The sequence below is a fragment of the Amborella trichopoda genome, chromosome 4, assembly GCF_054954075.1.
Source record: "Amborella trichopoda isolate Santa Cruz 75 chromosome 4, AtrichopodaSantaCruz75HAP2 v2.0, whole genome shotgun sequence".
Taxonomy (NCBI): Eukaryota; Viridiplantae; Streptophyta; class Magnoliopsida; order Amborellales; family Amborellaceae; genus Amborella; species Amborella trichopoda.
This window is the reverse complement of record NC_142339.1, coordinates 41963278-41987511: the sequence shown is the minus strand read 5'-3', so window position 1 is coordinate 41987511 and position 24234 is coordinate 41963278. Positions and strand designations below refer to the sequence as shown.

General features: G+C 36.9%; 1 protein-coding gene across 37 annotated transcripts in view; it reads right to left on the bottom strand.

The window, feature by feature from the left end:
• Positions 1 to 2864: 2864 nt before the first annotated feature.
• Positions 2865 to 24234, bottom strand: part of HDA14 (histone deacetylase 14) — a 66292-nt gene continuing 44922 nt past the window's right edge. For all 37 annotated transcript variants that reach the window (XR_016053559.1, XR_016053560.1, XM_088864067.1 and 34 more), the window contains 2 exons: positions 17265 to 17446; positions 2865 to 3430 (listed from right to left, as the gene is read on the bottom strand). Coding sequence is in view for 35 of the 37 variants with exons in the window: in XM_088864067.1 (XP_088720193.1) it covers positions 3130 to 3430; positions 17265 to 17446 (483 nt within the window). In the remaining 2 variants the exon portion in view is untranslated. The remainder of the gene's footprint in view (positions 3431 to 17264; positions 17447 to 24234) is intronic.

The window sequence follows — 24234 nt, the reverse complement described above, 5'->3', positions numbered from 1 at the left end:
TGGCCAATTGTTGTTTTCGAAAAAACAAAAGATTACAAAAGATGCCGCCTCCTTCCCCATATCTTAAATTGAATTTTGATGGGAGTGTGAGAAACAATGGCTTGAGGGCCTCATTATTATGGATGACCAATCGGATACTGCCACCATGTCAGGCTATTAAGGCTGAGCTCTTAGGCCTCAAATTATGTGGGCTCAAAGTGGATACTCAGGTGATTCATCTTATCATTGAGGGAGATTCCTCCAATATCATTAAATGGTCCTTGGAACCTAAGTGGACTCCGAGGAGATGGATTACAACATTTGATGATATTCGTTGTCACTTGACGTGGATAAATGCGCTCTTCCAGGTGGTTAATAGAGAATATAATTCCTTGGCAGATGAGCTTGATAAGGCTACGACGACGTAACTTTTTCTTTTTGTTTATTTTGGTTTTTCTCCTTGGTTCTTTAGGTCGAGTGCCTGTACCTCTTCATAGTCTCAAAGAAGGACCTTTCTGCATACGTAGAAATGCTGGCCCCTTAAAAAATTTATTTTTGAGATGGATTTAAAACTTAATTTAAGGACATGTAATCTCTAACATAGAGATCATGAATATGAAAAAATAAATAAATTTTAAAAACTAGAAATAATAATTCTAATAAGAAACATTTGGACCATTAGTTTCCATTGTTTTTAGATGGAACACCTACTTGCATCCATCTTTAAAATGGATGCTTTACACTTTCTGGACCGCATATGTAGAAATGCGGCCCAACTCGCATGAAACAATTTTCTCTCAAAGAAATATTGTTAATAGTTTCAATATATATATATATATATAATGAATGAGGGGCTGGTCATTTTCTATTTTTCATAAGAGTTTAAAAGCACTGACAGTGTCTAGGATTCAAATCCAGCCAGTCACCAAGTGACAAAACAATGTGACCACATTGGAAATGCCTTGTGTAAAATTATATCATCAAAATAATAACACAGATAGATATGCATAACCAGGAACTCATGGGTATCCATGTTTTTCAGATTTTGGAGTCAGCATGTTTTCTTGAGTTGAAAAGGATTTATTTTTAGGACGAACTTCTACTCTTTATATTCTTTTACTTTCCTCGATGATCCAAATAGGGCTAAGCACGTATACGAATAAGCAAGGGACCATGTTGTCATTAAGAATAATCTCTTGAAAGTCAATGATTTTGAATGTGTTTTAAAGTGGATTTACTTCGCTTTCAAACATTGTACCATGGAGTTTCAAAACCGAGACTCGATCTGGGATTTGAACTCAACGTGTCTTCATAAAAGGTTGATAATAACAAAAAAAAGACGTAGTAAAATGGGATAACTAGGAAAAATTAAAGAATGTTAAAAAGAAACAATAAGAAAAGATCCTATAATCGGGTTATGACTAATTTGGGCCATTAGCTATTAAAATATTAACATATCAATAACATCCATAATAAATAAATTAGAAGTTTAGATATTACCCAATATCTCTAATTGTAATCACAAACATAGTCAGGTAAGGCGTAATAATCTTTTGGTGTGTTAAGGTAAAGATGATATTTGGTGATTGGAGAATTTCTTAAAACCTATTTGTTTAAGAGAAACATAAATTTTTGGGCAATTATCTTTTTACTAAAACTAATCGTGCAAGAAAAGAGCCCGGGCTTAATTGGTTAGCACTTGACGATTTACAATGCTCTTATGATGAGCCAACTTGGATAAGTGGCAAATATTGTGGATAAGTGGCAAATAAAGTGGCAAATATTATTTTTAGTCTAGATCTGTGAAATAACCTTTTGGCATAAGGTACACCATCAAATACTTATTCACATATATAACCAAAGTTCAAAACATTGACTCGACCAAAGTGAAGGGGCTTATGACGAGCCAACTTGGATAAGTGGCAAATAAACTTGAATAAGTGGCAAATAAAGTGGCAAATATTGGTGTTTTTAGTCTAGATCTGTGAAATAACCTTTTGGCATAAGGTACACCATCAAATACTTATTCACGTATATAACCAAAGTTCAAAACATTGACTCGACCAAAGTGAAGGGGCTTATGACGAGCCAACTTGGATAAGTGGCAAATAAACTTGGATAAGTGGCAAATAAAGTGGCAAATATTAAACTGCAAAAGAACCCATAATCAGTCAATTTAGTGGAGAAATCAGAAAGAAAATAAAGGATCAGCAGATTTTCTATTGCCACACAAAGAACCCTAATAAAGCACAAACTTCATAGTAATTTCTTGTTCTAAGATTGATTTTAAAAAACATAGAGGATCCAAAAATCCATAAAAAACAGTCCAAGATTTCAATTTTTCCGCTCAAGAAACTTTCTATAACTTAAAAACGAGTTTAATCTGCTAATGGATATAACTTCAGGCGAGTTACATGGTCTTCAAGGCGATTCTTCCATTTTTACAACGAGTCCTGTGCATTCATGGCTAGAAATGTACTTGTACAAGTGACTTGAGGCTTATCGGCCTCAGCAGTAGGGCGAGGTTGAGGAACTCAGCTGAGGCCGAGTTGACTCGGCCGATCTGAAAACTATGTATATAACTATTCACAGAGACTTCACCAAGCCAACACGAACTGAAGACTATGTACTCATTTACGCTCTTGGGTAAAACCCTCGCTGGGACGATGTTTGAAGCCTGCCAATATTTGGAGATGTAACTTATTTACCCAAGAGCTGGGACGATGTTTGAGTCTGCCAATATTTGGAGATGTAACCTATTTAACCTGCAACCACCGAAAAAAACTCGCCCAAAAAAAACACCACCGAGAAAAAGCAAAAAGGAAAATTTTGATATTTTCTGCCATATCAATGTAACATCACAAGGATGAACATACACCATCCAATTTTTGGATTTAAGAACTACAAATCATTATTTGTTATATTTCAAAAATACTTCTGATTCTAAAGTAGATGCCAAAAGTTTAGATAAAAAATAGAAAACCTCTTGAGGTCTTTGCATGAGGAAGTGCAAAATGTATTTCAATATGACACATAGAAGATGATCTCCTTGTTGAACTCAGTCGAAGGACCAGATATTACAATCTCTTTTGTAGTATACACAGAGGATATAATTGTCATACTATACTCTCCTTTAAAAATGAACAGGTTCTAAAGGGAGTGCATATGCTTGACCCGTTGAATTGCTTCTCTGACCCTGACCAATGGCTCTTCGTATAGAATGGCAGGGTCATCGAAATTCGAAGATATGCTTGGTTCACCCAAGAAGGCAAGAAATGTATCAGCAACAGAGTAGGAGAGAGATTGGAGATTATATCCACCCTCAAGGAAAAATACACACCTTCCCCCACAAAGATCTCTCGCTAGTTGCTGAATGCTTGAAGCAAGCATGTAGTATGTGCTTGTTGTAAACTGTAGACCAGCAAGAGGATCCAAAACATGGGCATCAAACCTGAAGAGTGTATAAAAGAGCAACAGTTAGGCAATAAATGCACATATAACATTATTCTCTAAGCATAATGAGTCACATTGTCATGCAATGAAATAGATGCACAAACGGTGCTAATAAAAAATACCAGTAGCAGATTAGAGCCATGACCAAGCACTAGCATAAAGGCAACGTGACCCCTACTGATCCATGAAATTCTTCTCTACGACTCCTTTTTTTGTAATCTCACTTAAGGGCCCGTTTGGGTACCTGGAGAAGCGTGTCCTGAGGATACGCTTCTCCTGGAATTGGTCATTTCTCTTTGAGACCATTCTCAATCTATATCTCGATGCACATTTGATATGTTTATCTCGATCTCTAGATCCAACCTCCTAAATTCTCTTTCATAAACGTAGGGAAAGTAGGATTCTCATCTCATTTCTTTCCAAAAAAACTTCTAGTCTCTTAAGTTTGAATTGGCATTAATCATTTGTTGAACTAAGAATATTCATAGTTTAGAACCATAATTTTTTTTGTTAAAATGAATGTTATAAATAGGAAAAGTCTTTAGGAATAGTCAAAAGTCCAAATTATTTTATCATGACATAAAAATAAACAAAAATATTGTACTCCTTTCGTAAAATTTCAGTGCTCTTATCTTAAATTGGCATTTTTTTTAAAAGCAAAGAATATTCATAATTGTAAAAACTTATTAAAAAAAACGAATATTCATAATTTATAATTTCCAAAATTTTATCATATAGTAGATGTTATAAATAGGATGTTTCTTAAGAATAGTTGAAATTATCCAATCGTTTTCAAAGGGTCGTGTAATGCACATGCAATTAGCTAGTTCTTCCATTAAGCATAATGTGGTCAAATTGTGATGGCAAGAAATGTATGTATCAAGCGCACTAAACAAAAAGGAAAACACTACAAAACGTTTATAGGTGAAGTTCTACAGTACTTCACCTATGGCTTTATCACTGTTTAAAGTTTATCACACAGTCACAGATGTCTGATAGTGTTTGAATTTTAATATTTTTTTTTACAAATCATAATGATCTGAAATTTTGTAGGTGTGTTGTTTGAATTTTAATATTTTTTTTTACAAATCATAATGATCTGAAATTTTGTAGGTGTGTGCACCTTAGTGAGATGCACATGAATAAAATATAAAAAAATAATTTGAATGATAAAATTATACAAAATACCCCCACAAAGTTTCATAGGTGATTTCATCATTTTATTTTGTCTATTATTTTTTATATATTTTATATCGGTGCGACTTGGTCATATGTACACACGCCCCAAATTTTAGATAAGTCTGATTAGTACAATAATTATAAAAATTCATATACTACCAAACAACTTTGACAGTGTAATAAACTTTGGACGGTGACGAGGTATAGGTGAAGTACTAGAACTTCACCTATAGACGTTTTGTAATGCTTACAAACAAAAATATTGGTAGATCAAGTATGACCAATGGACATAAAAGCAATGTGGCCCCTACTTATCTATAAAACTCCACTCTTACTCCTGTTATCTTCTACTTCCCATATAATATCATAAAAGAATGGGTAGGTTTAAAATTCCTAGATGTAGTAGCTCATATTCCATTCTCAATCTCTACTGCTATGTACATTTAATAAGTTTATCTCTAACTCCAACCTCTTGAATCCTGTCACAAACGTTTAGGGAAAGTGACTCCCATAATATACCTTTCCTAAAATTCCTAATCTCTTGTTTTAAAATTATAATAAATTATTTTTAAATAAAGAATATTCCTAATTTAAAATCTTAAAATAAAGAATATCCATAATTTAAAATCTTAAAATAAAGAATATTCATAATTTAAAATCTTAAAATTTTTGTTATATATCAATGCTATAGAAAGGAAAACATTTTACGAATTTTAAAATTCGTAAATGGAAAAGAGATGTGAGAATTTGGTGTCTTTCTCTATTGATATTGGACTATATATAACAATATACAGCTGGTATAAAAATATACAGCAATATCCATTGATTGTGGGGATGATGAATAATAAATATCTACAACTAGAAAGTTACAAATATGGGCAAGTAAATGTCTACCAACTAGGAAAGTAGATATGGCTAAATCAATCTCTACAAAAACTATGAGAGTTCATCAATCTCTACAAACTAGGAAAGTCCAAGTAAATCTCCACAATTAGGAAAGTGAGCCATACAATCATCAATACTCCCCCTCAAGCTGGATTGTGGAGGAACGAGACACCTAGCTTGCGCATTAAAGAATGAAATTGATCCCGTCCAAGAGCCTTGGTGAAAATATCAGCAAGTTGATTTTTAGTGGAGAGATAAGTTGTTTTTAGAAGGCCATTTTGAGTTTTCCCTCGAACAAGGTGGCAGTTCAACTCGATATGTTTCGTTCTTTCATGAAATACGGGATTTGCTGTAATGTATAGTGCTGCTTGGTTGTCACAATAGAGGAGCATGGGTTGTGAGTGTCGTATGCCCAGGTCAAGAAGAAGATACTTGAGCCAAGTAAGCTCACAAGAAGTGGTAGCCATGGAGCGATATTTTGCTTCTGCAGAAGAACAAGATTTGGTCTTTTGCTTCTTAGTGCGCCACGATATAGGACCGTTACCAAGAAAAGTTATATATCCAGTGGTGGAACGTCGGATCAATGGAGAACTTGCCCAATCGGAATCACAAAACGCAGATAGTTGCAGGTTGTTGGTGGAGAAAAGTAAAATTCCTTATGCGGGTGTGTGTTTTAAATAATGTAAAACACGATGAGCTACTTCAAGATGAGATATCCGTGGTTTGTGCATGAACTGGCTCAAGATGTGCACAACATAAGTAATGTCGGGCCGTATGATAGTAAAGTATATGAGTCATCCCACCAAACGACGATATTGTCTTGGATCTGTTAAGAATTGACCTATATCATTATTAAGTTTGTGATGTTTCTCCATGGGGAAGGATACTGGCTTGCAACCAAGGAAGCCAATTTCAGATAAAATGTCCAAGGCGTATTTCCTTTGAGTAAGAAGGATCCCTCGAGTGGATCGTGCGACCTCGATGCCAAGAAAGTACTTTAGCAATCCAAGATCTTTGAGATGAAACTGAGATTGCAAAAATGCTTTCAATGAGGAAATAGCATTCGCATCATTGCCAGTGACAATCACATCATCAACATAAACTAGAACAGCTGTAAAAGAGTGATCGACATTGGATGTGAACAGAGAATAGTACGTAATGGACTGTTTGAATCTAGCATCACGGACAGCTTGGGAAAATTTGTCAAACCAATTTCGGGAGACCTATTTAAGACCATATAGAGACTTCTGCAATCAGCAAACTAAATGCTCCCCCTTACGAGGACGACCTGGTGGAAGTTCCATGTATACTTCCTCATGCAACTCCCCATGCAAAAATGCATTATTGACATCTAATTGATGTAATTTCCAACCCTTTGCAGCAGCTATGGCTAAAAGACATCTCATAGTAACTAACTTTGCTACTGGAGCGAATGTCTCATGATGTCCAACCCTTCCATTTGGGTATAGCCCTTCACAACAAGACGTGCTTTGTAGCGATCGATAGTGCCGTCTGCCTTGTACACCCCTTTACAACCAATGGGGTGTTTCTCGAGTGGCAAGAGTTGAACAATCCAAGTGTTGTTGAGATCAAGATTCTTAAGACGCCAGTGAGAGTGTTTGACAGCTTGTGCATATGTCCGTGGTTCATTATTAGAACAAAGCTTTGTCAAAAAAACACAGTGAGATGAAGAAAATTTGGTATCCGAAATAAAATGGGAAATGGAATAGGGTTTACTAGAAGAAATAGTGCTTGATGGAGGTTCACTAGAAGAAATAGTGCTTGATGAGAGATGAGTGTGTGTGAGCTTGGGAACACAGGTAATCATTAAGATGAGTGGGACGCCGACTGACACGTTCCGAACGATGCACGGTGGTAAGAGCGAGAATGGGTGTAGCAGGTATCAGGGTTTCGGCTGGCAGGGATGGAACTAGGGTAGGTGACTCATGAGAAGGTGGCACCTCAATATCAGGAGTAGGTAGGTTTAAAGATGGAACTTCAAAAATGTCATTGTCCACAATAGGTATGGGAAGAACCGTGTGAATGGTCTTAGGTTCCATACTTTTGTCTTGAAAAGGGAACACATCTTCACGAAAGATCACATCTCGACTAGTGAAAATGGTCTCCTTTTGCAAGTCAAGACACAGTAGCCTTTTTGACCATGAGGATATCCAACAAAAATACATTGCTTAGACCTAGAATCAAATTTGTGTTTATGAATATCACTATTATGAGCATAACAGAGGCATCCAAAAACATGTAAGTGTTCATACGATGGCTGAGTTCTAAACAATAGTTCATGTGGAGATTTGCCAGACAATATGGGTGTAGGAATTTTGTTTATCAAGTATGCTGCAGTTAAAATACATTCACCCCAAAATTTAATGAGAAGATGGGCTTGAAAGCGCAAAGCACGTGCCACTTCAAGTCAGTGACGGTGTTTGCGCTCAACAATGCCATTCTGTTGGGGTGTATGTATGCATGTTCACTAGTGGAGGATCCCACGTTCCTGAGGGTTTACATGGTGTGAGACAAGAACTTAGCTCCATTGTCGGCTCGAATCTGTTAAACACGACAATTGAATTGGGTTTGTACCATTTGCAAAAAAATTTAGAAAATGGTAAGTATCGGATTTGAACCTCACCAAGTAAACCCATGTGCATTGTGAACAATCGTCTACAATAGTCATGAAACAATGTGCTCCTGAGTGGGATGGAGTGGAGCATCCACCCAATATATCATAGTGGGTTAAGTTAAAAGGGTCTTTAGATTTATTCAAACTAGAAGGAAAGGAACTCGAGTCTGTTTAGCCAAAGTACATGCTTCACAAAAAGAAATAGAACATGGAGACAAGTTTAAATTTGAAAAATGCAAACTAGACATCCAATGCCGAGAAGGATGCCCCAGCCTCTTATGCCATAACTGAGCGGCCGCCTAGACAGTTTCCTGGGCGCCCAGGGACGACAGCTTTTTTAGGGCGCCTAGGCTTGGGAGATACGCCCAGGCCCCCTGCTTTTTGGAACACTGCGTACATTCCTCAGTCTTTGCTCTTCGACATGACAGTAAATCCCCATCTTCATACCAATTTATAAGGATTTCTTTCACTCATCATCTTTAGAAGGGTCTATCTACCTTAGCGCCCCTTCTTAGTTGAGGTGATTATCGTTCTTTTGAGGAGGCAGCCCCTGCGCTCATCTTGCACTAGATCACTTGGTGAAGCCATGAACTTACTTTTTTACCAAATCTTGTTTACCTTCACTTCATGTGGTTATGCTTGTGTCACAAATCTGATGACAAAACCTTAGCAACTGTGTTCACATGTTTATTCGTAACCTTGTCTTTATAGCATAAGGGGAAAAAAAGCTTTGGTCCTTAACCACTACAAGTGATCCCTTTGTTGAATTCCAACTTACCTTACCAATGGGCTTTGCTACCTAGTTATACAACTTTCTTGCAGAAATCATATTCATTTGAAGATCCCATGCATACCGTAATCTTTAACAACAAACTTGGCCCAATATTAGTTTCAAAGCATAAATTTCCTACTCCACAATACTTGAAGTACATACATGACTGATATGAACCAACCCAAAGTCTCCTAACTTCTAATTGCAAACAAATTTCTAAATGCGTTTGCATGGTAAGAGTCTCCTAAATCAATTATCCAATTATAATGCTATGTTCTACTACAATTATACAATTTTCATCACTAGTGATGACCATAACAATCTCATATTCCATGGAAGGGAAAGTGATTCATAACGAATTATCATTGGCATTTCCTTGTTTTTGGTCTCCTTTGAGCTTTGACTCTATTCATGTGCCCTACATTGCCCCAATAGTAACATATGATCTTCTTCCAAGATTTCAGACTTGCTCCCCATGACTAGGAAAACCTTTGCTTGTCGTTTTACTACGATCTACCATGGCCACTGCTTTCTTCCTTGCCTTCCACTCTTCAAAGATATTGTGCACCTTCTTCCCACATTAATTGTGTTAGAGATTTCATCATGTTAAAGAGTAACTTATGTGTATTGGGGCATTTTTGTCAATTTTAGAGACTTTAGGATGCTTATTTTCATTGAGAGTATTTTTGTCCTTTGTAGACCCTAAACAAAAATTATAAATAAAGATATTAATAGGGCATGGGGTGACTAAATCTTATCACTCACTCCTCTCTTCTCTTTTTATCGTTTCTCTCGTCTCATATTTTTCCTCTTATGTTCCCATTCTCTCTCTAGTTTTGACACTTTTTACTGTTCATGGTACTGTTCACAGAACTATCCACAAGTACTGTTCACATGGTATCAAAGCACTAATCTGCGTGTTGTCTTGTTCTCCTCTTTTCTTTAAAGAAATAACTCCCTTTTTAATATAAAAGAAAGAAGATAGAGGGAACCCTAATTTTGTTAGTGCTGATTTCGTTAAGAAACGTTCATTTTTGTGTGTCTGTGTAGTGCATGTTCATGCCATTGAAAGGTTCCTCTCTTGGATGTGAAAAGCCGAGAGGAACAAGTGTGAAATGCTGCAAGGTGTGCTGCAAAAAATTGTGAATGACTTGTTTTGGGGTTTCATCATGAGTTGCGGAAAGAGCTTTGTTCATAAACTTTATGCAAAATTAGTATGCCATGATTTATGCAAAATTATTTTCATGCACATGCACTTGTCCTCAGCGTGCAATCATTATAATATATCAACATTTGTTATAACAAAATTAAATTGAATATAAAAAACCAATATGAGATGAAACTTAGCAACTTCGGGTTTTAACTGTGAAGCCCTAATTATCAATTAGCATTGCAGAACATTGGGCTTTACAGATAATTCAAAACCTACATAATTTTAGCATATTTATTTTCTCATAAAAAGCTAAAAAATGATATTAAGCTTTCTTCTTTCTACAGATCTTTGCATTTAAATACGTATATTTCAATCTCAACAAGGCAACTTAGATCACTGTCCCTTGTCTCTATTTTTGATTTGGGTCTGGTTGGGCCCAAATCTTTTACGTATTTCTCTATATGGGAGCAACATCGCGGTTTTTTGGATGTTATCTCTAATTCCTGGCAAGACCAAGTGGGGGGAACACCCATGTATCGCTTTGTTGCTAAACTGAAGACGCTAAGGGCTGACATTCGTTTATGGAACAAGGATGTGTTTGGCTATGTTGGGGAATCCATTGCAGTAGTTCGACATCAACTATCATCTTTACATGATATCTTACACATGGATCCTTCCAATGAGACATTCATTTCGGAGGAAAAAGAGTGTACTCAGAAATTGCACTCTTTCATGAAGAAAGATTCTGGAAGCAAAAATCACGTCAGAATTGGTTAAAGAATGGGGCCTCCAATACCAAATATTTTTATCTATCGACTGCGGTGAGAAGGAGGAGTGACATAATTATCTCCTTGAAAGATCAGAATGTGAATTTTTTGTCTACTGAGGCTAACATTGAAAATCACATGATTGGCTATATTTCAAAGATATATTGGCTCAGGAGACCAATATTGACCTACATATAGTTGATAAGTTCTTGTCGCCATTTCATCTCAATCTTTCTCAAAAGGACAAATTAGTGGACGCAGTAAATATGAAGGAAATCAAAGCATGCATTTGGGATATGAAAAATGAAAGTGCCCCAAGTCCGAATGGGTTTTCAATGGAATTCTACAAGTTTGGATGGGAAGCCATTAAAAAGGATCTTTTTCTGACCCTCAAAGATTTCTTCACTAAAGGTAAGCTTCTTAAGCAAATCAACTCCACTTTTATATGTTTGATTCCTACAATGGATACACCTAGGGTGATGAAAGATTTTCGACCTATAGGGTTGTGTAATGTCTTGTACAAAATCATCAGCAAAATAATTTCTAATCGGCTACGAGTTGTTCTTGTTGATATTATCGACCCTAGGCACACTGCATTTCTTAAAGGTAGGCTTATTACAGATAATATCATTATGGACAATGAACTTATGTCTCTTTGCCATAGGAATTCAGCTCGGCCTAAAATGCGTCTGCAAATCGATTTGAGCAGTGCTTATGATAGGGTTTCCTGGGATTTTATTGTGGGTAGAATGCATGCTTTGGGTTTTCTTGAGTTATTTGTTTCATGGGTTCGCTTATGTATTTCCACTATTTCCTTCTCTGTTTTGAGGAATGGCTCACCCAAGGGATATTTTAAAGGGAAGAGATGTTTGAGGCAAGGGGATCCTCTATCTCCTTATCTATTTTTGCTGGTCATGGATTTCTTTAGTAGGCAGCTTGATCGTGCTATGTTGCAAGGCATGGCTCCCAAGGCGTTTCCTTCAGGGTGTGACTATGAGGTCTCTCATCTTTTTTATGCTAATGATGTGCTTATTTTTGTGAGGCATCCATTTCTTCTGCCACTGCTATGCGTGAACTTATTTCAAAGTTTGAAAGGATTACTGGTCAGATTTTGAATTCATCTAAAAGCAAAGTTTTTTTCTTTGGTGCACCATGGAGAGGATGTGGGAGAATTCTAAGGGAGTTAAAGTGTGTGAAGGAGTCCTTCCAATCCACTATTTGGGCCTACCATTATTTCGTGGACATCTGAGGCACAATTATTGCCATAGTCTGGTACGTAAGGTGTTCGATAAGATTGGGTCATGGCAGCCTTTATGTCTCTCATATGGAGGTCGACTTCAATTGCTTAAGTCTGTACTCAAAGCATTTCTGGATGTTATCTCTCATTCTCCCAAAGAAACATGTAATATGATAGAGAGGCTACAAAGAAACTTTTTATCGGGCCGGTGAAGCAGAGAAAAAAGGTGTTCACCTTATAAAATGGAGAACATTGTCTCACTCAGGCTGAAGGTCTCGGGGTAAGGGAAATGGCAGATTTCAATATCGCATGAATGTGGAGTTAGCATGGAGGATTTTGGAAAATTCATCCTCGTTGTTGGCACGGTTCTTCAAACATCGATATTTTAGATCTATATGGGAGTTTGACGGAAGAAGAGGGTGTTCTCATGCATGGAAGGGGATTTTACTTGGCTTATTGCACTTGAAAGGCAATGTATAATGGAATATTGGTAATAATCAGATGGTGGATTTCTAGGTGGATCCATGTTTAGTAAGTCAGTCACTTTCGGATTTGCAGGGTAATGACATTCAGGAGGATTTGGGGGCTACTGCAGGGAGGAGGGTTTCAGACTTTATAGGAGGTGCACCTCAGTCTTGGGTTATGCTACCTCCCATATCTGATTTTTTGAGAAATATATGGAGGGAGCTTGAGAATTATACTCTTTCTCTGCAACCCAAAAAGGATTCATTGGTCTGGATTCACTCTGCTGATGACTTATTTTCTATTAAAGGGGCATGTGATTTTATTAGGCATCAAGGTTCATCACAACCCATTTTTCGTGCACTTTGGTCTTCTAAATGCCACCCACGGGCAAAATGGTTTTCTCATGGGTGATCTTGCATAATCAATTGCCCACCTCATTTTTATTGCAGCAGCAGAGCATGCAGCTGGACTCTTTATGTCCCTTTTGTAGCAACCATGATGACAGCCTTTTCCATCTATTATTCCAATGTGCTTTTGTGCAACGTGTATGGAGATCATTAGCTGGGAGATGTGGAAAATAATTTGTCCTTGGTACTTCTGTCCCTGATTTACTTAGGTGGTGGTTACTTTTCAGGTTTAAATCTCATAGACGTCGTAATATTTGGTCTTCCATCTTTTTTACTACTATTTGGTTTCTATGGGAAGAGTGCAACAGAAGAGTCTTTGAGTCAAGACCCATCAGGAGAGAGTTTATTGTGAAACGGATTATCTTACATGTTCAGGCACTAACAAAAGTTAAAAAGTAGTCTTGCCATTTATCAAAAAATGCCATAATTGGTAATCTTCAGATAACTTAGCGTCAGCAGTTGTTAGAATCCCTTATTTATGTTGCGTGGTCATTTCTTGAGGCTCATAATTACAAGCTTAATAATGATCGTGCTTTCTTGAGAAATCCAGGTTTAGCAGGTGGTGGTGGAGTCATCAGGAACAGAGAGGGTGGTTTTATTATTGCTTTTGCAAAGCATTTTGGTTTTGCTTCAAATAACCATGCAGAATTCTTGGCACTTGAAGGAGTCGGTTGGTTCATCAGAGGAATGGATTTCCAATACAGATAGAAAGCGATTCGGCCCTGCTTGTAGATGTCATTTAGAATCGATGCCGTGCTCCATGGCGGCTAAAGATGATTGTAGATAATTGCCGTACCAGACTTTCTTCTCAGCGATGGTCTCTTGCACATGTTTGTCAAGAGGCAAACATGGTTGTTGATGCCCTTGCTAAGAGGGCATTTGCTAGCCCTGGTGCTACTGTGTGGTACCATAGACCACTAGATTTTCTTTCCTCTCTTTTATTACATGCTTTGACGCAACTTCCCTACTATAGAGTTGTACATTAATTGTTTTTCTCTGCTCATTTATCAATGAAAAAACAGGTAGGGGGCCTTCTTCCCCACTGACTTACCCAAAAAAACAAGTTCTGGTTTATAATCGTGAGTAGAGACAAACTACAACTTAAAAGAAGAATAAAATTGAAAAGACACTTCCCCCATTTTAAAATATAAAGAGGGAAGTCACAATCTTCTCAGATGCAGAGAAGGAAGTCTCAACCTTCTCAATATTAAAGTTGATAAATGTATTGTTTATCACCAAACTTCTTGGATTATGTTAATGAAATCAAGTGATATAATCAAAATCAGTCATTAGGATTTGGCACAGGCACCTTAGGTTGAGTTTGAATAATTCACAAGAAATAACAAGTATATGCATACTAGTTATATAAATATCATCATCATCATCATCCAAGCCTTATCCCAATTATTTGGAGTAGGTGAATTCTGCTTCTCTATTCTTCTCTATCAAGGGTCATACCCTCAGTAAGACCAAAAATCACCATATATTTTCTCACTACTTCTATTTATGTTCCTTTGGATCTTCCCCTTGCCCTTTTATATCATTTTACTTGAACCAAAAGGTACCTCCTAACTGGTGTTGTATTAGGTTTATGTTATACATGGCCAACCCAGTTAAGTCTATTTTCTCTCATCTTATCGCCTATTGAAGTCATATCTAAGTTCCCTCATATGTATTCATTTTGAATTCTATCCTTTCTTGTTTTGCCACTCATCCATCTCAACATCCTCATCTCAGCTACGCTCATCCTATGGATATGTTGTTTCTTGACCACCTAAAATTTCGTCCCATAAAGCATGGCTAGCCTTACAGCCGTCTTATAGAACTTCCCCTTCAGCCTCAATGGTATGTGGAGATCACATAAAACTCCAGATGCACATCTCCACTTCGCCCATCCAACTCTAATTCTATTTGCAACATCTTCTTCAATCTCTCTATTCTCCTGGATTATCAACCATAAAAATCGGAAACAACCTCTATTAGGTTTTTCTTAACCATCAATCTCTTTTAGTTACATAAGTATGTATATACTATTTATAGTAACTTGGTCTAATAAGGGTGAGGACCTTAAAGTTTCCTCAACGGGTAAAAGAGGTGGGTTGCATTAGGTAGGTAGCCAATGTAAAACTTTACCACATCTTATCATGAATCTTAAACATATGTTATAGAGAAGAATGGAGGAACATGATTCAAGTAGCCAACCCCAAATAATTGGGATAAGACTTGGATGATGATGATGATACTGTTTATAGTAACTATGCACTAGTAAATATTATTGTCCAATTAAAAAACTGAAACCAGCAAAGAATAATTTTGATCTTTGTACCTAAGTTCAAGATTTTTGCATTAGAGATGCTGGACTAGTGTGTTTGAACACCTAAGGTTTTAGCCTCCCTTCAAATATGCAAAAGATGGCATGTAGTGTTTGGTCCATTCTTTCTCTCTCCTCCCTTTGATGATTCTAACATAAGGATTGAGTGGGGTGTCTGACCTCTTCCCTGCTCATGACAAGTTACAACCCATGGCCTATTTATAAAAGACACACCTACCCAAAAGTAAGTATATTTGTTTAATCTCTCAAATCTCACTCGCCAAAAATTTCACATCATTTCCAAAATCTTGTGTGCCATGGTGGTCCACCTCTGTACTTTGTGCTACCATTGACAATCCCACAAAAAGACAAAGGATGTGCCGTAGTGTACGAGTCCATGCACACATGCAAAGGGTTTCCCGCATTCTAAATCTTCCCAAAAACTATTGATGATGTATGTGGACAAGACTTTTGATGATGTATTTAATTATCTAAGAGGAACTTGGTGGACTCTCTAGATGTGAAATCAGCCCCACCATCACTTGGGAAATCAATGAGATTATGGGAAAATTGGTTTTCAGCAAAGGATTTGAATTGACAAAAGTCTCTGAACATTTCAGATTTCACTTGAGAAAGAAAATCCAAATGTGTTGACTATAATTGCCAATAAATGTAACATAGTGAACACTTCCATATTTTCACCATATTCACACAAAAGATGGATTCAGGTCTGATCCTAAAGAAACTTATTTAAAGGTATCAGTTGGGTTATGGATGGTTTCAATATTCAACCTAAAATCTCCACTGCATGTCGTATCTTGCATGAGGTAAAGGTGATGCGTTTAAAGTTGCAAATTCAGCAATAAACAAAGTGAAATTTCCCAGTATAAGTTTATCTTCTTCCTGCCCTTTATTGCTGTGCAGATCTGAAAAAGGGTAAATTCCTATTTGGAGGTAAGCTCCAAAAGCATATTTCCTCCAGCTTGAGGTACAACGCACCGTTATGAATGAATGCAGTACATATCAGTGTCAACATAACTGAAACAGACACATTTTCAGTTTGTCATCTGGTCTGGTTCTGATAACACTGGCATGTAACATGTTCATCATTAAGAAGCATAGTGCCTCAAACCATAGATTCTTCTGTTAGGGAACCTGAACACAGAATAACAAAGTCATCCATACCCTGTGGAAAAAAGGATGTTGCATATGTCAACATAGATGGCAAGTCTATTAGTAAGGTCTTGGACCTGGTATGCCCCAATCAGCCACACGACAAATCAGCAGAAGGCTCCCTGTCAAGGTCACATATGTCTGATACAGTAGGAGCAGAATCTTGGTCATCTAATAAAAAACATATTTCAACATTTTTTTTTTGAGAAAAAGTTAACATAAAAAACACATCTCATCATTTTAAACATCTTAGGCGGTTATCATCTTCATTTGGGGTCGTCCACTACAAACAAGTCCCATCAAACTCGAAATTGTAGTTAAATAAAGGCGTAGATCAACAAATACGAATCACATTCTTGATTCTTCGAACCATAAGCACAGGGGGGTAATATTAATGCTCCTAAAGAAGACAAGAACAAATGAGTCTCAGACTAAGCAAGACAGGAAGAGCTGAGCCATGTACACTGACAACATAAGACACGAATGGAACTTAAGGGAAATATCATTAACAACATGACATGTGGCTCTTTAGACGACTTCCTTAATAACATGACATGTGGCTCTTGAGACGACTTTCCAGAATGGTTTGAGCTTTTTGGGCAAGTCACCAAATAACCAAGATCCCCTCAGACCGCAATAACACATGATACACTACTAAAGAAGCCTCATGTAAGATAACCAGAATATACCTTATCCACACAAAGGACAAGGATCACTAGTCCTAAATACTCATTCATATTACATACCAAAGCTAAGTTGTTGTACACAATGTTCATTTACCACATTATCAATTGATCCATGAATATATAGGAAGTTTAAAAGTAAATCTAGAAGCATATGAAACATACCCTGCTGAGACCAGAATTATATCTGGTTTAAATCTTTGTGCTGATGGTAAAATGACTTCATCAAATACAGTCCGCATGGTAAAATCACCAGAGCCTCCTGGTAGGGGCAGATTTAATGTTGCCCCCTCACCATCTCCTGACCCAACCTCCTCAATTTTACCAGTGCCAGGATAGCTCCCATCCTGAAAGAAATGATAGAAGTAATCCGAAAAGATTCATACATCTGTGGGCCCTACTGAAGACAGAATGATCATGAAGAATAAAAGAAATGGATAAACCTACTCTTACTCAAGCCATAGAAGCTCAAAAAAGTGGTGCTCCAGCAATACTGTGATATGAGTTCTAGATTATAAGGCCATAATGCAAAACACTATATTTAGGCTTCTTGAATCCTTAAATGGGGAGGAATTTTCCCCATGCAAAGAGTTTTTATCTTCTATGTAATGAGTTCCTTGAATGGGACCTTTGTATGGGGATTCTTTAGTTAAGCGCGATAAATATACCATGACAATGTTGGGACCACAAGGTTGCAGAATACAACATCAATAGATTGAAATAGATGAACTGCATGTCCATGAAAGACCATGCATAAACACTAAACACCATCCAACTGGATATGCTGGATATGCTTCGAGTTACTCTCATGAAGTTTGACTAGTGTTCAGGGATTTGAGCTCACACTTCACATTTTTGCTCCACTTTGATTTAATGAGTTTGACCCCAGGTTACATATCAAAAAGAAAGTGTTAAGCAAGGGCCCTTAAGTGCCCAAATATTACTACTTCAATGTAACTCATATCCAGGATATTTGGCATTCCAAAACAATCTGAAAACGTGTCTCATTACTCAAGTGAACCCATATTAAGATTACAGGAGGTAAAAAATATTTGTTCCTTTAATACCTACTCTTTAAGAAATTGAGGACCTTGGTTTGTGTATGACTTTGTCATACCCAAACCCCTACAGCCTATTTTTTCTTCCTTTTAATGTTCACGTGTAAATTTGCAGCTCAGAAAGTTGTTTGGTATAATCTCAAATATAAATCTGGTCACATCATGTGCTCACAATTTCCGGTAATACAACTGAGGATGATCACTTCAAAGCAACTATTTGGTTCCTGGCTCTGGTAAATTGGCTCCATTTGTTTAGTCTTTCATTGAAGCTCAGTATAGGAAAGAATGACTTTCATTTCAAGAGAATGCTCCACATTTGAGCAAACTTCTCTAGTATCTACCCAGAAATAGATGCCCCATGCTCTCTCGATCCATGCAAAAGAGCAAATCTCGATGCAAGGAGATACCTCTCCCAACTTCCCTTAGAATAGTTTCCCAGCACATAACAATGCTGGTTTCGTGCAAACAGATGGGAGCCAAGCCCACTTGATCCAATCAAATGTATTCACTCATCCTAAGCATTAAAACATAGGTTCCATGCAGTTTTCATTGTAAAATCACCACTTAACTAGGCTTCCATATCCTGACTTAATGAAGAAAAAAAATTTTCCATACGTAAGAGTTTATGGAGTATTGACTCAAAGGTTCTTTGGAGTATCAACTCTGATGTGGTTCACAGGATCAGTACCAAGAATATGGAGTACTCACTAACTAGAATGGATAACTAGCAGATCGTGGCAAATCTAAAACCCAACTGTCATGACTGATCATCCATTTTGTTTCAATCAAACTTTCTTTATATAACTTTCATTCATGGTTTTATATGCCTTTCAGTCACTTTTCCTGTGGGTAAATCTCTTTAAATGCTTACCCTTATGTAGAAGTTCTATGCGTGTGATCAAACTCCAGCAGAGCTTCGTCATGTAATAAATCATGAAGTTTATAGTTATGTCTCTTGTATTTAAGTCCCTCAGGACTTAATTGTCTTTGCCCTTACTTAAGGGTAGCTTTGTACCTTAAACCTTTTATTATTAATATAAGAATATATTGGTGGGGCATGGGGGTCTACCTCTCTCTCTCTCTCTCTCTCTCACACACTTTCTCTTTCTAATCTTATCCTCTTATACTCTTAATCTCTTACAAATTAGTTTACTGTAATTTAACTTGGTATCGGAGCAAGAAAATTTGGGATTATATGTTTGAAACCCTAACGATGTGATTTGCCCGTGCGAAGGTCCCCAATAGATGTACAGTCAGAAACCCTAATAAGGAAAATTAGGTATGGATTAAAAAAACCTTCATGTTATGGTTCCCTTCTCTCCGTGGATTTTATTTTATGAGTGGTTCAAAAAACTAGATGAGGGTGGCCGAGACCTAGTTTGTGTAGATTGAGAACTTGGATCTAAAAAATTGATATAGTGCCTAATTTCATGGTCAGTTTCTATTTGGATCGAGTTTGTGAAGTTGAACTGAGAACCCTAGACCTGGTTGTAATGTTTTGGTGTTCCAAAATTGGTTGTTCGACTCCTATTGAAAGGAATGGCTATGTGGAACTCTAGGTAAATTTTTTATTTTTTTTACTTTTATTCAAAATATTGAAATTCCACTTACATGGGTCACTATATGTTGCTGTAAATTAAAATAATACTCTAGATACAACTTAAGATCTTTATTTTTACTGCCAAAAGAAATAAAAACTATTCAGGAGCTTTAAACAAACTTTCGCTATAATTTTTTATATATTACATGTTCCTGAAAATTCATAAAAAATAAAAAATAATACTGAAAATTAATTAAAGCTACTGAGAAGACTTATTGGAAGATGTCTGGAGTTATCCTCACAGGTCTTGGAACACTTCACACTCGTTGTATTGTTGGAAATTCTGAAATAGGGAAGCTTTGTAGGTAATACTTATTTTTCTAAAGTTTTAGAGAGCTCAAAAATCAAAAATAGGGTTGAACTTGTGAGTTGATCTCTCTCTAGGTTGGGTCTCTCACTTCTTTTCTTCAAAATACAGCAAACCTCACTTAGTGTTTGAAAGCTCAACTTTTTCTCTTTTATTTTCTTTGATAGAAGTTACTCAAATAAGAGGAGAGAGGATGGTGAAATGCTTTTGCCTTAGAGGGTCATGTGGTTTAAAATTTGATGAAAGAGAGAGAGAGAGAGAGAGAGAAAATAGTGGCATGGAGAAAAGAGAGCGAGACGTGATGGAGAGAGAAAACTTGGGCGTGAGAGAGGATTCTTTGCATGGGAGATAAAGATCTTGTCATGATTTGAAAGATGTTCAAATATATCTTTAAATAGAATGAAATCTATCTCCTAATTTGAATAGGATTCCAATCTAAGTATGCTTATTCAAATTTCAGCTTAACCTTTAGGACAACGAGGAAATCTGTGGGGTGAGAGAGATTTAATCAGAGCCATCCATTTCATAAATCAGCTATCATGATTATGGATGGAAAAAAAAGAGCCATATCCCTTTAGATTTTCACCAAATCCAACTCCTATTTAAATTTGAAATATAACCATCATAATCTAGAACCCCCATAATCAAGGATATTCTATATTTTAAAACTCCTACTAGAATAGGAAATCCAATCTTATTTAAAATTAAAAGATTTTCTATCTTTAACTTAATTTAAAATGGGGTGTGCCACTTTTTTGTTAAAATAATGACGTGCCTCCTTTTGCTAAAATAAAGTGCCATGCCTCCCTAGGGGTTAATGTGGCCCCACATGGGTGGCACACACATGTGGGGGCTAGATACTTGATCCCCACATGCGTTTTATCAAGTTCTGAAAATTTCAGGAATACCCTTTTAATGAATATTATAACAGAAATACTATTTTAAAATTCTGAAAAAAATATTTAAAAAATATAAAAGCATTTATAATATCAACTAGGAGTGAACTTGTACCAATAGGTCAAAATTAGAGACAATAAGGGTACTCCACTCGCCCTAGAAACCATGATCTACTATTATTTTCTTATCCAACTCATCAAAGATCACATGACCCACAGTTTCATTGCAGGGACTCATGATTGACTTGTCAAAGTTGGACAATAAACAGTGGATCATGATCCTGGAATATGGATTTCAGTTCCCCCTTTAAGAGTAACTCCAGCACTTGTCACCAAAGTACAAAAAGGGGGCTCTCTCTATGTCCATGTACAAGTGTCCCTCTATAGGGCTGCTTCCTAGTAATGCGGCCTCATGTGTACATACCGTGCAAAAGTTTGTTGAGGCTTTGGTCTTTGCTGTCATAGGCCTACAACCGTACACAGGAGATCACACAGTTCTCCTGGCATACAAACATCATCCTTTGGCATCTCTCCGACCTCAACAAGGATGTTTCTCGATAGTTCCACATGTTGAGTATATGGTCTTTCAAGGCATGAATACCAATAGTCTCTCATTCAGTGGGAGTGATTGAGAGACAGAATCTGGGTGCTTTGCGAAACGGGACTCAGATTGTTATACGCCGAGTACTTGAGGCTATGAGAATTTTACGTTCAAGAAACAAATTTCTCAAGGAGATATGAGGGTCACCACCTAGTCAGGATCTTGTTTATATTAGCCTCATGATTGTTGTGATTAGTCAAGGCTTGGAGTATCCAATCGAGTACAATAGAACCCAAGTATTTTTTATGAGTAACGGCTCTGTATGGGATGGTCATGACTTATGGGACATAAGTCCGTATCTTGACACGATAAAATTCCATGGCATGTGTACTAACGTTCACATGGGAAGCCACTTTTTTAAATCCATTATTCGAGTTTGGAAGAGTCAGTGCACATGTGCTTTGAGAGGACCCCTGTACTTGTGCTGGAATATGTCCCACAGAGGTGCACCTGTAATCCATTGAGAGTCAGATGATGGAAAGCTCTGGCTCAAGACACCGGCGGAACATCATTCAAGACTAGCCCAATGGAGTACTCTGATACCTAGAGTCGAGGCCATGAGAACTCACTTACCCTTTGTCCAATTTAATTATAATAAAAAATGATGAATAAATGTTTACAAATATTTTAAATATTTATTGTGAATTTTGGAGAATTTTTTGAAATTTGTTTATTGACAAAAATGTACTTTTAGTATTTGTTTAGACCTAATTCCATTTGCGAACTGCCACGTGGAACACTCGAGTGGCCATAGGGTGACCACATGGCACTTCTGGTCCCACCATAAGATCAACGGACAGTTGGACGTTAATCCCAAGATGGGGGATGTGGATGGCATATATTATTCTGTTATATTGTTATTTTTACTTGTTATATTATGTTATAACTTAATGTACATTTTTGTCACATGTTTAATTGATTCATACAAGTGCCTTTGTTGTCATGTGTGAGGTCCACTTTAATTTAATTTAAATATTGAATCCAAAGTAAAATTCAATTTTGCATTTGAATTTCAAAATATCTTAACACATGTGTAAAGGGGACATTAAGCTCATTGGGGTTGGGTTGAAATATTAGATCTATAAGGTGACTGACTTTCATAAAGGTGTACTTTTCCACATGTGTGAGTTTTACCATTTACTTTATTACCCATTATTACCCTTAACGAATCTCTGCATTATCTTATTATTTAAAACTAAGGGCTTTTGTGCAAGGGTAAGTTGGATTCACTCAGTATAAAAATATGGACCTAAGGACAAAAGGGTAAAGTGGCCTTACTTACGGTTTAATGTGGGTGATAAGGGTATTAAATCACATCCCTTCATTCTAGTGGTTGGATGAGGATTGGTGGCTAGGGTATATTAACCTCTCATGTGCCTTTGGATAGGTGCATCAAGGGTGTTGATGATATCCAATCTTACACACTATGTATATATACTACTTTAAGTCCCAAACCATACCCACTTGAAAAAATTGATCTTGCTTGAATTGAATAGAGAGAAAACCTTGAGACCTCCATGTACCACCTATTTCCCTTTGAGAGTTCCCATCCTCCATTGATGATCTTTGAAACTTGATGGTGGTCCTTCAGTCCATAAGATCAAGCTTATCTCATACCATGATCAAGGTGTTATCTCTCTAAGTTATTTTATATCAAAGATCATTTTATCCTTGATCAAAGGTTTTTGGAAATTTCATTTAATGTTTTAACTTCCTTAGACCTCTGTTTTTTTTTTGGGTAACTCAGTGGGGGAGAAGGCCCCCTACCTGTTTTTCATTAATAAAAAAACAGAGAAAAACAATTAAGATACAACCCTATGTTAGGGCAATTGCGCTAGATCATGTAATAAAAAGAGGAAAGAAAATCTGGTGGTCTATAGCGCTACACAGTAGCACCGGGGCCAGCAACTACCCTCTTAGCTAGGGCATTAGCAACCATGTTAGCCTCACGAAAGACGTGTGATGGACCATCGATGAGAAGACAGTCTAGTGCAACAATCGTCTTAAGTCTCCATGGAGCATTGCATCGATTCTGAATGACATTCACAAGCAAGGCCGAGTCACTTTCAATCTGGATTGGAAGACCGAGTCACTTTCAATTTCATTTAATGTTTTAACTTCCTTAGACCTGCGTTTTGATCATGTCATTCTTACATAGTGTGATCCTTCACTTGCTTATGTGTTTTATGCATTGATAAACCTTTGATCATGCTTAGTTTTCTTTGATCTACCTTGCACGAATTCTCTTGAGCATTTCTAAGTCTTGCTATTCAAATTCCAGGTAAATTTAGATTCTCTTAGAAGTGTATTTGCTCATTTAGAGTTGGACCTGTTGCATGAAAAGTTGTGGTGGACCAGTGGACTACCACAAGTAGTTTTGCTCTACTTGCCCCATATTGATCCGATTTGCTCCATTCTTCTTGCAAATTGTTTTAAATCGATTTTGTGACTCTAAGAAGTAGTTTTAAAAGTGTAAGACCTTCCTAATTGGATTAGACACCCTTGAGATTACAAACCACTCTTGCACTATTCATTGGGACAAAATTAAGTCCCTAAAAGGCTCGAATTTGTGGCCCACGCACAAAGGGTTCGAACCATGGCTTCCTACATATTCGTATGTATGTTTATTTGTTGTATTTACAGTTATTAAATGATTTATGGTTGAAGATATTG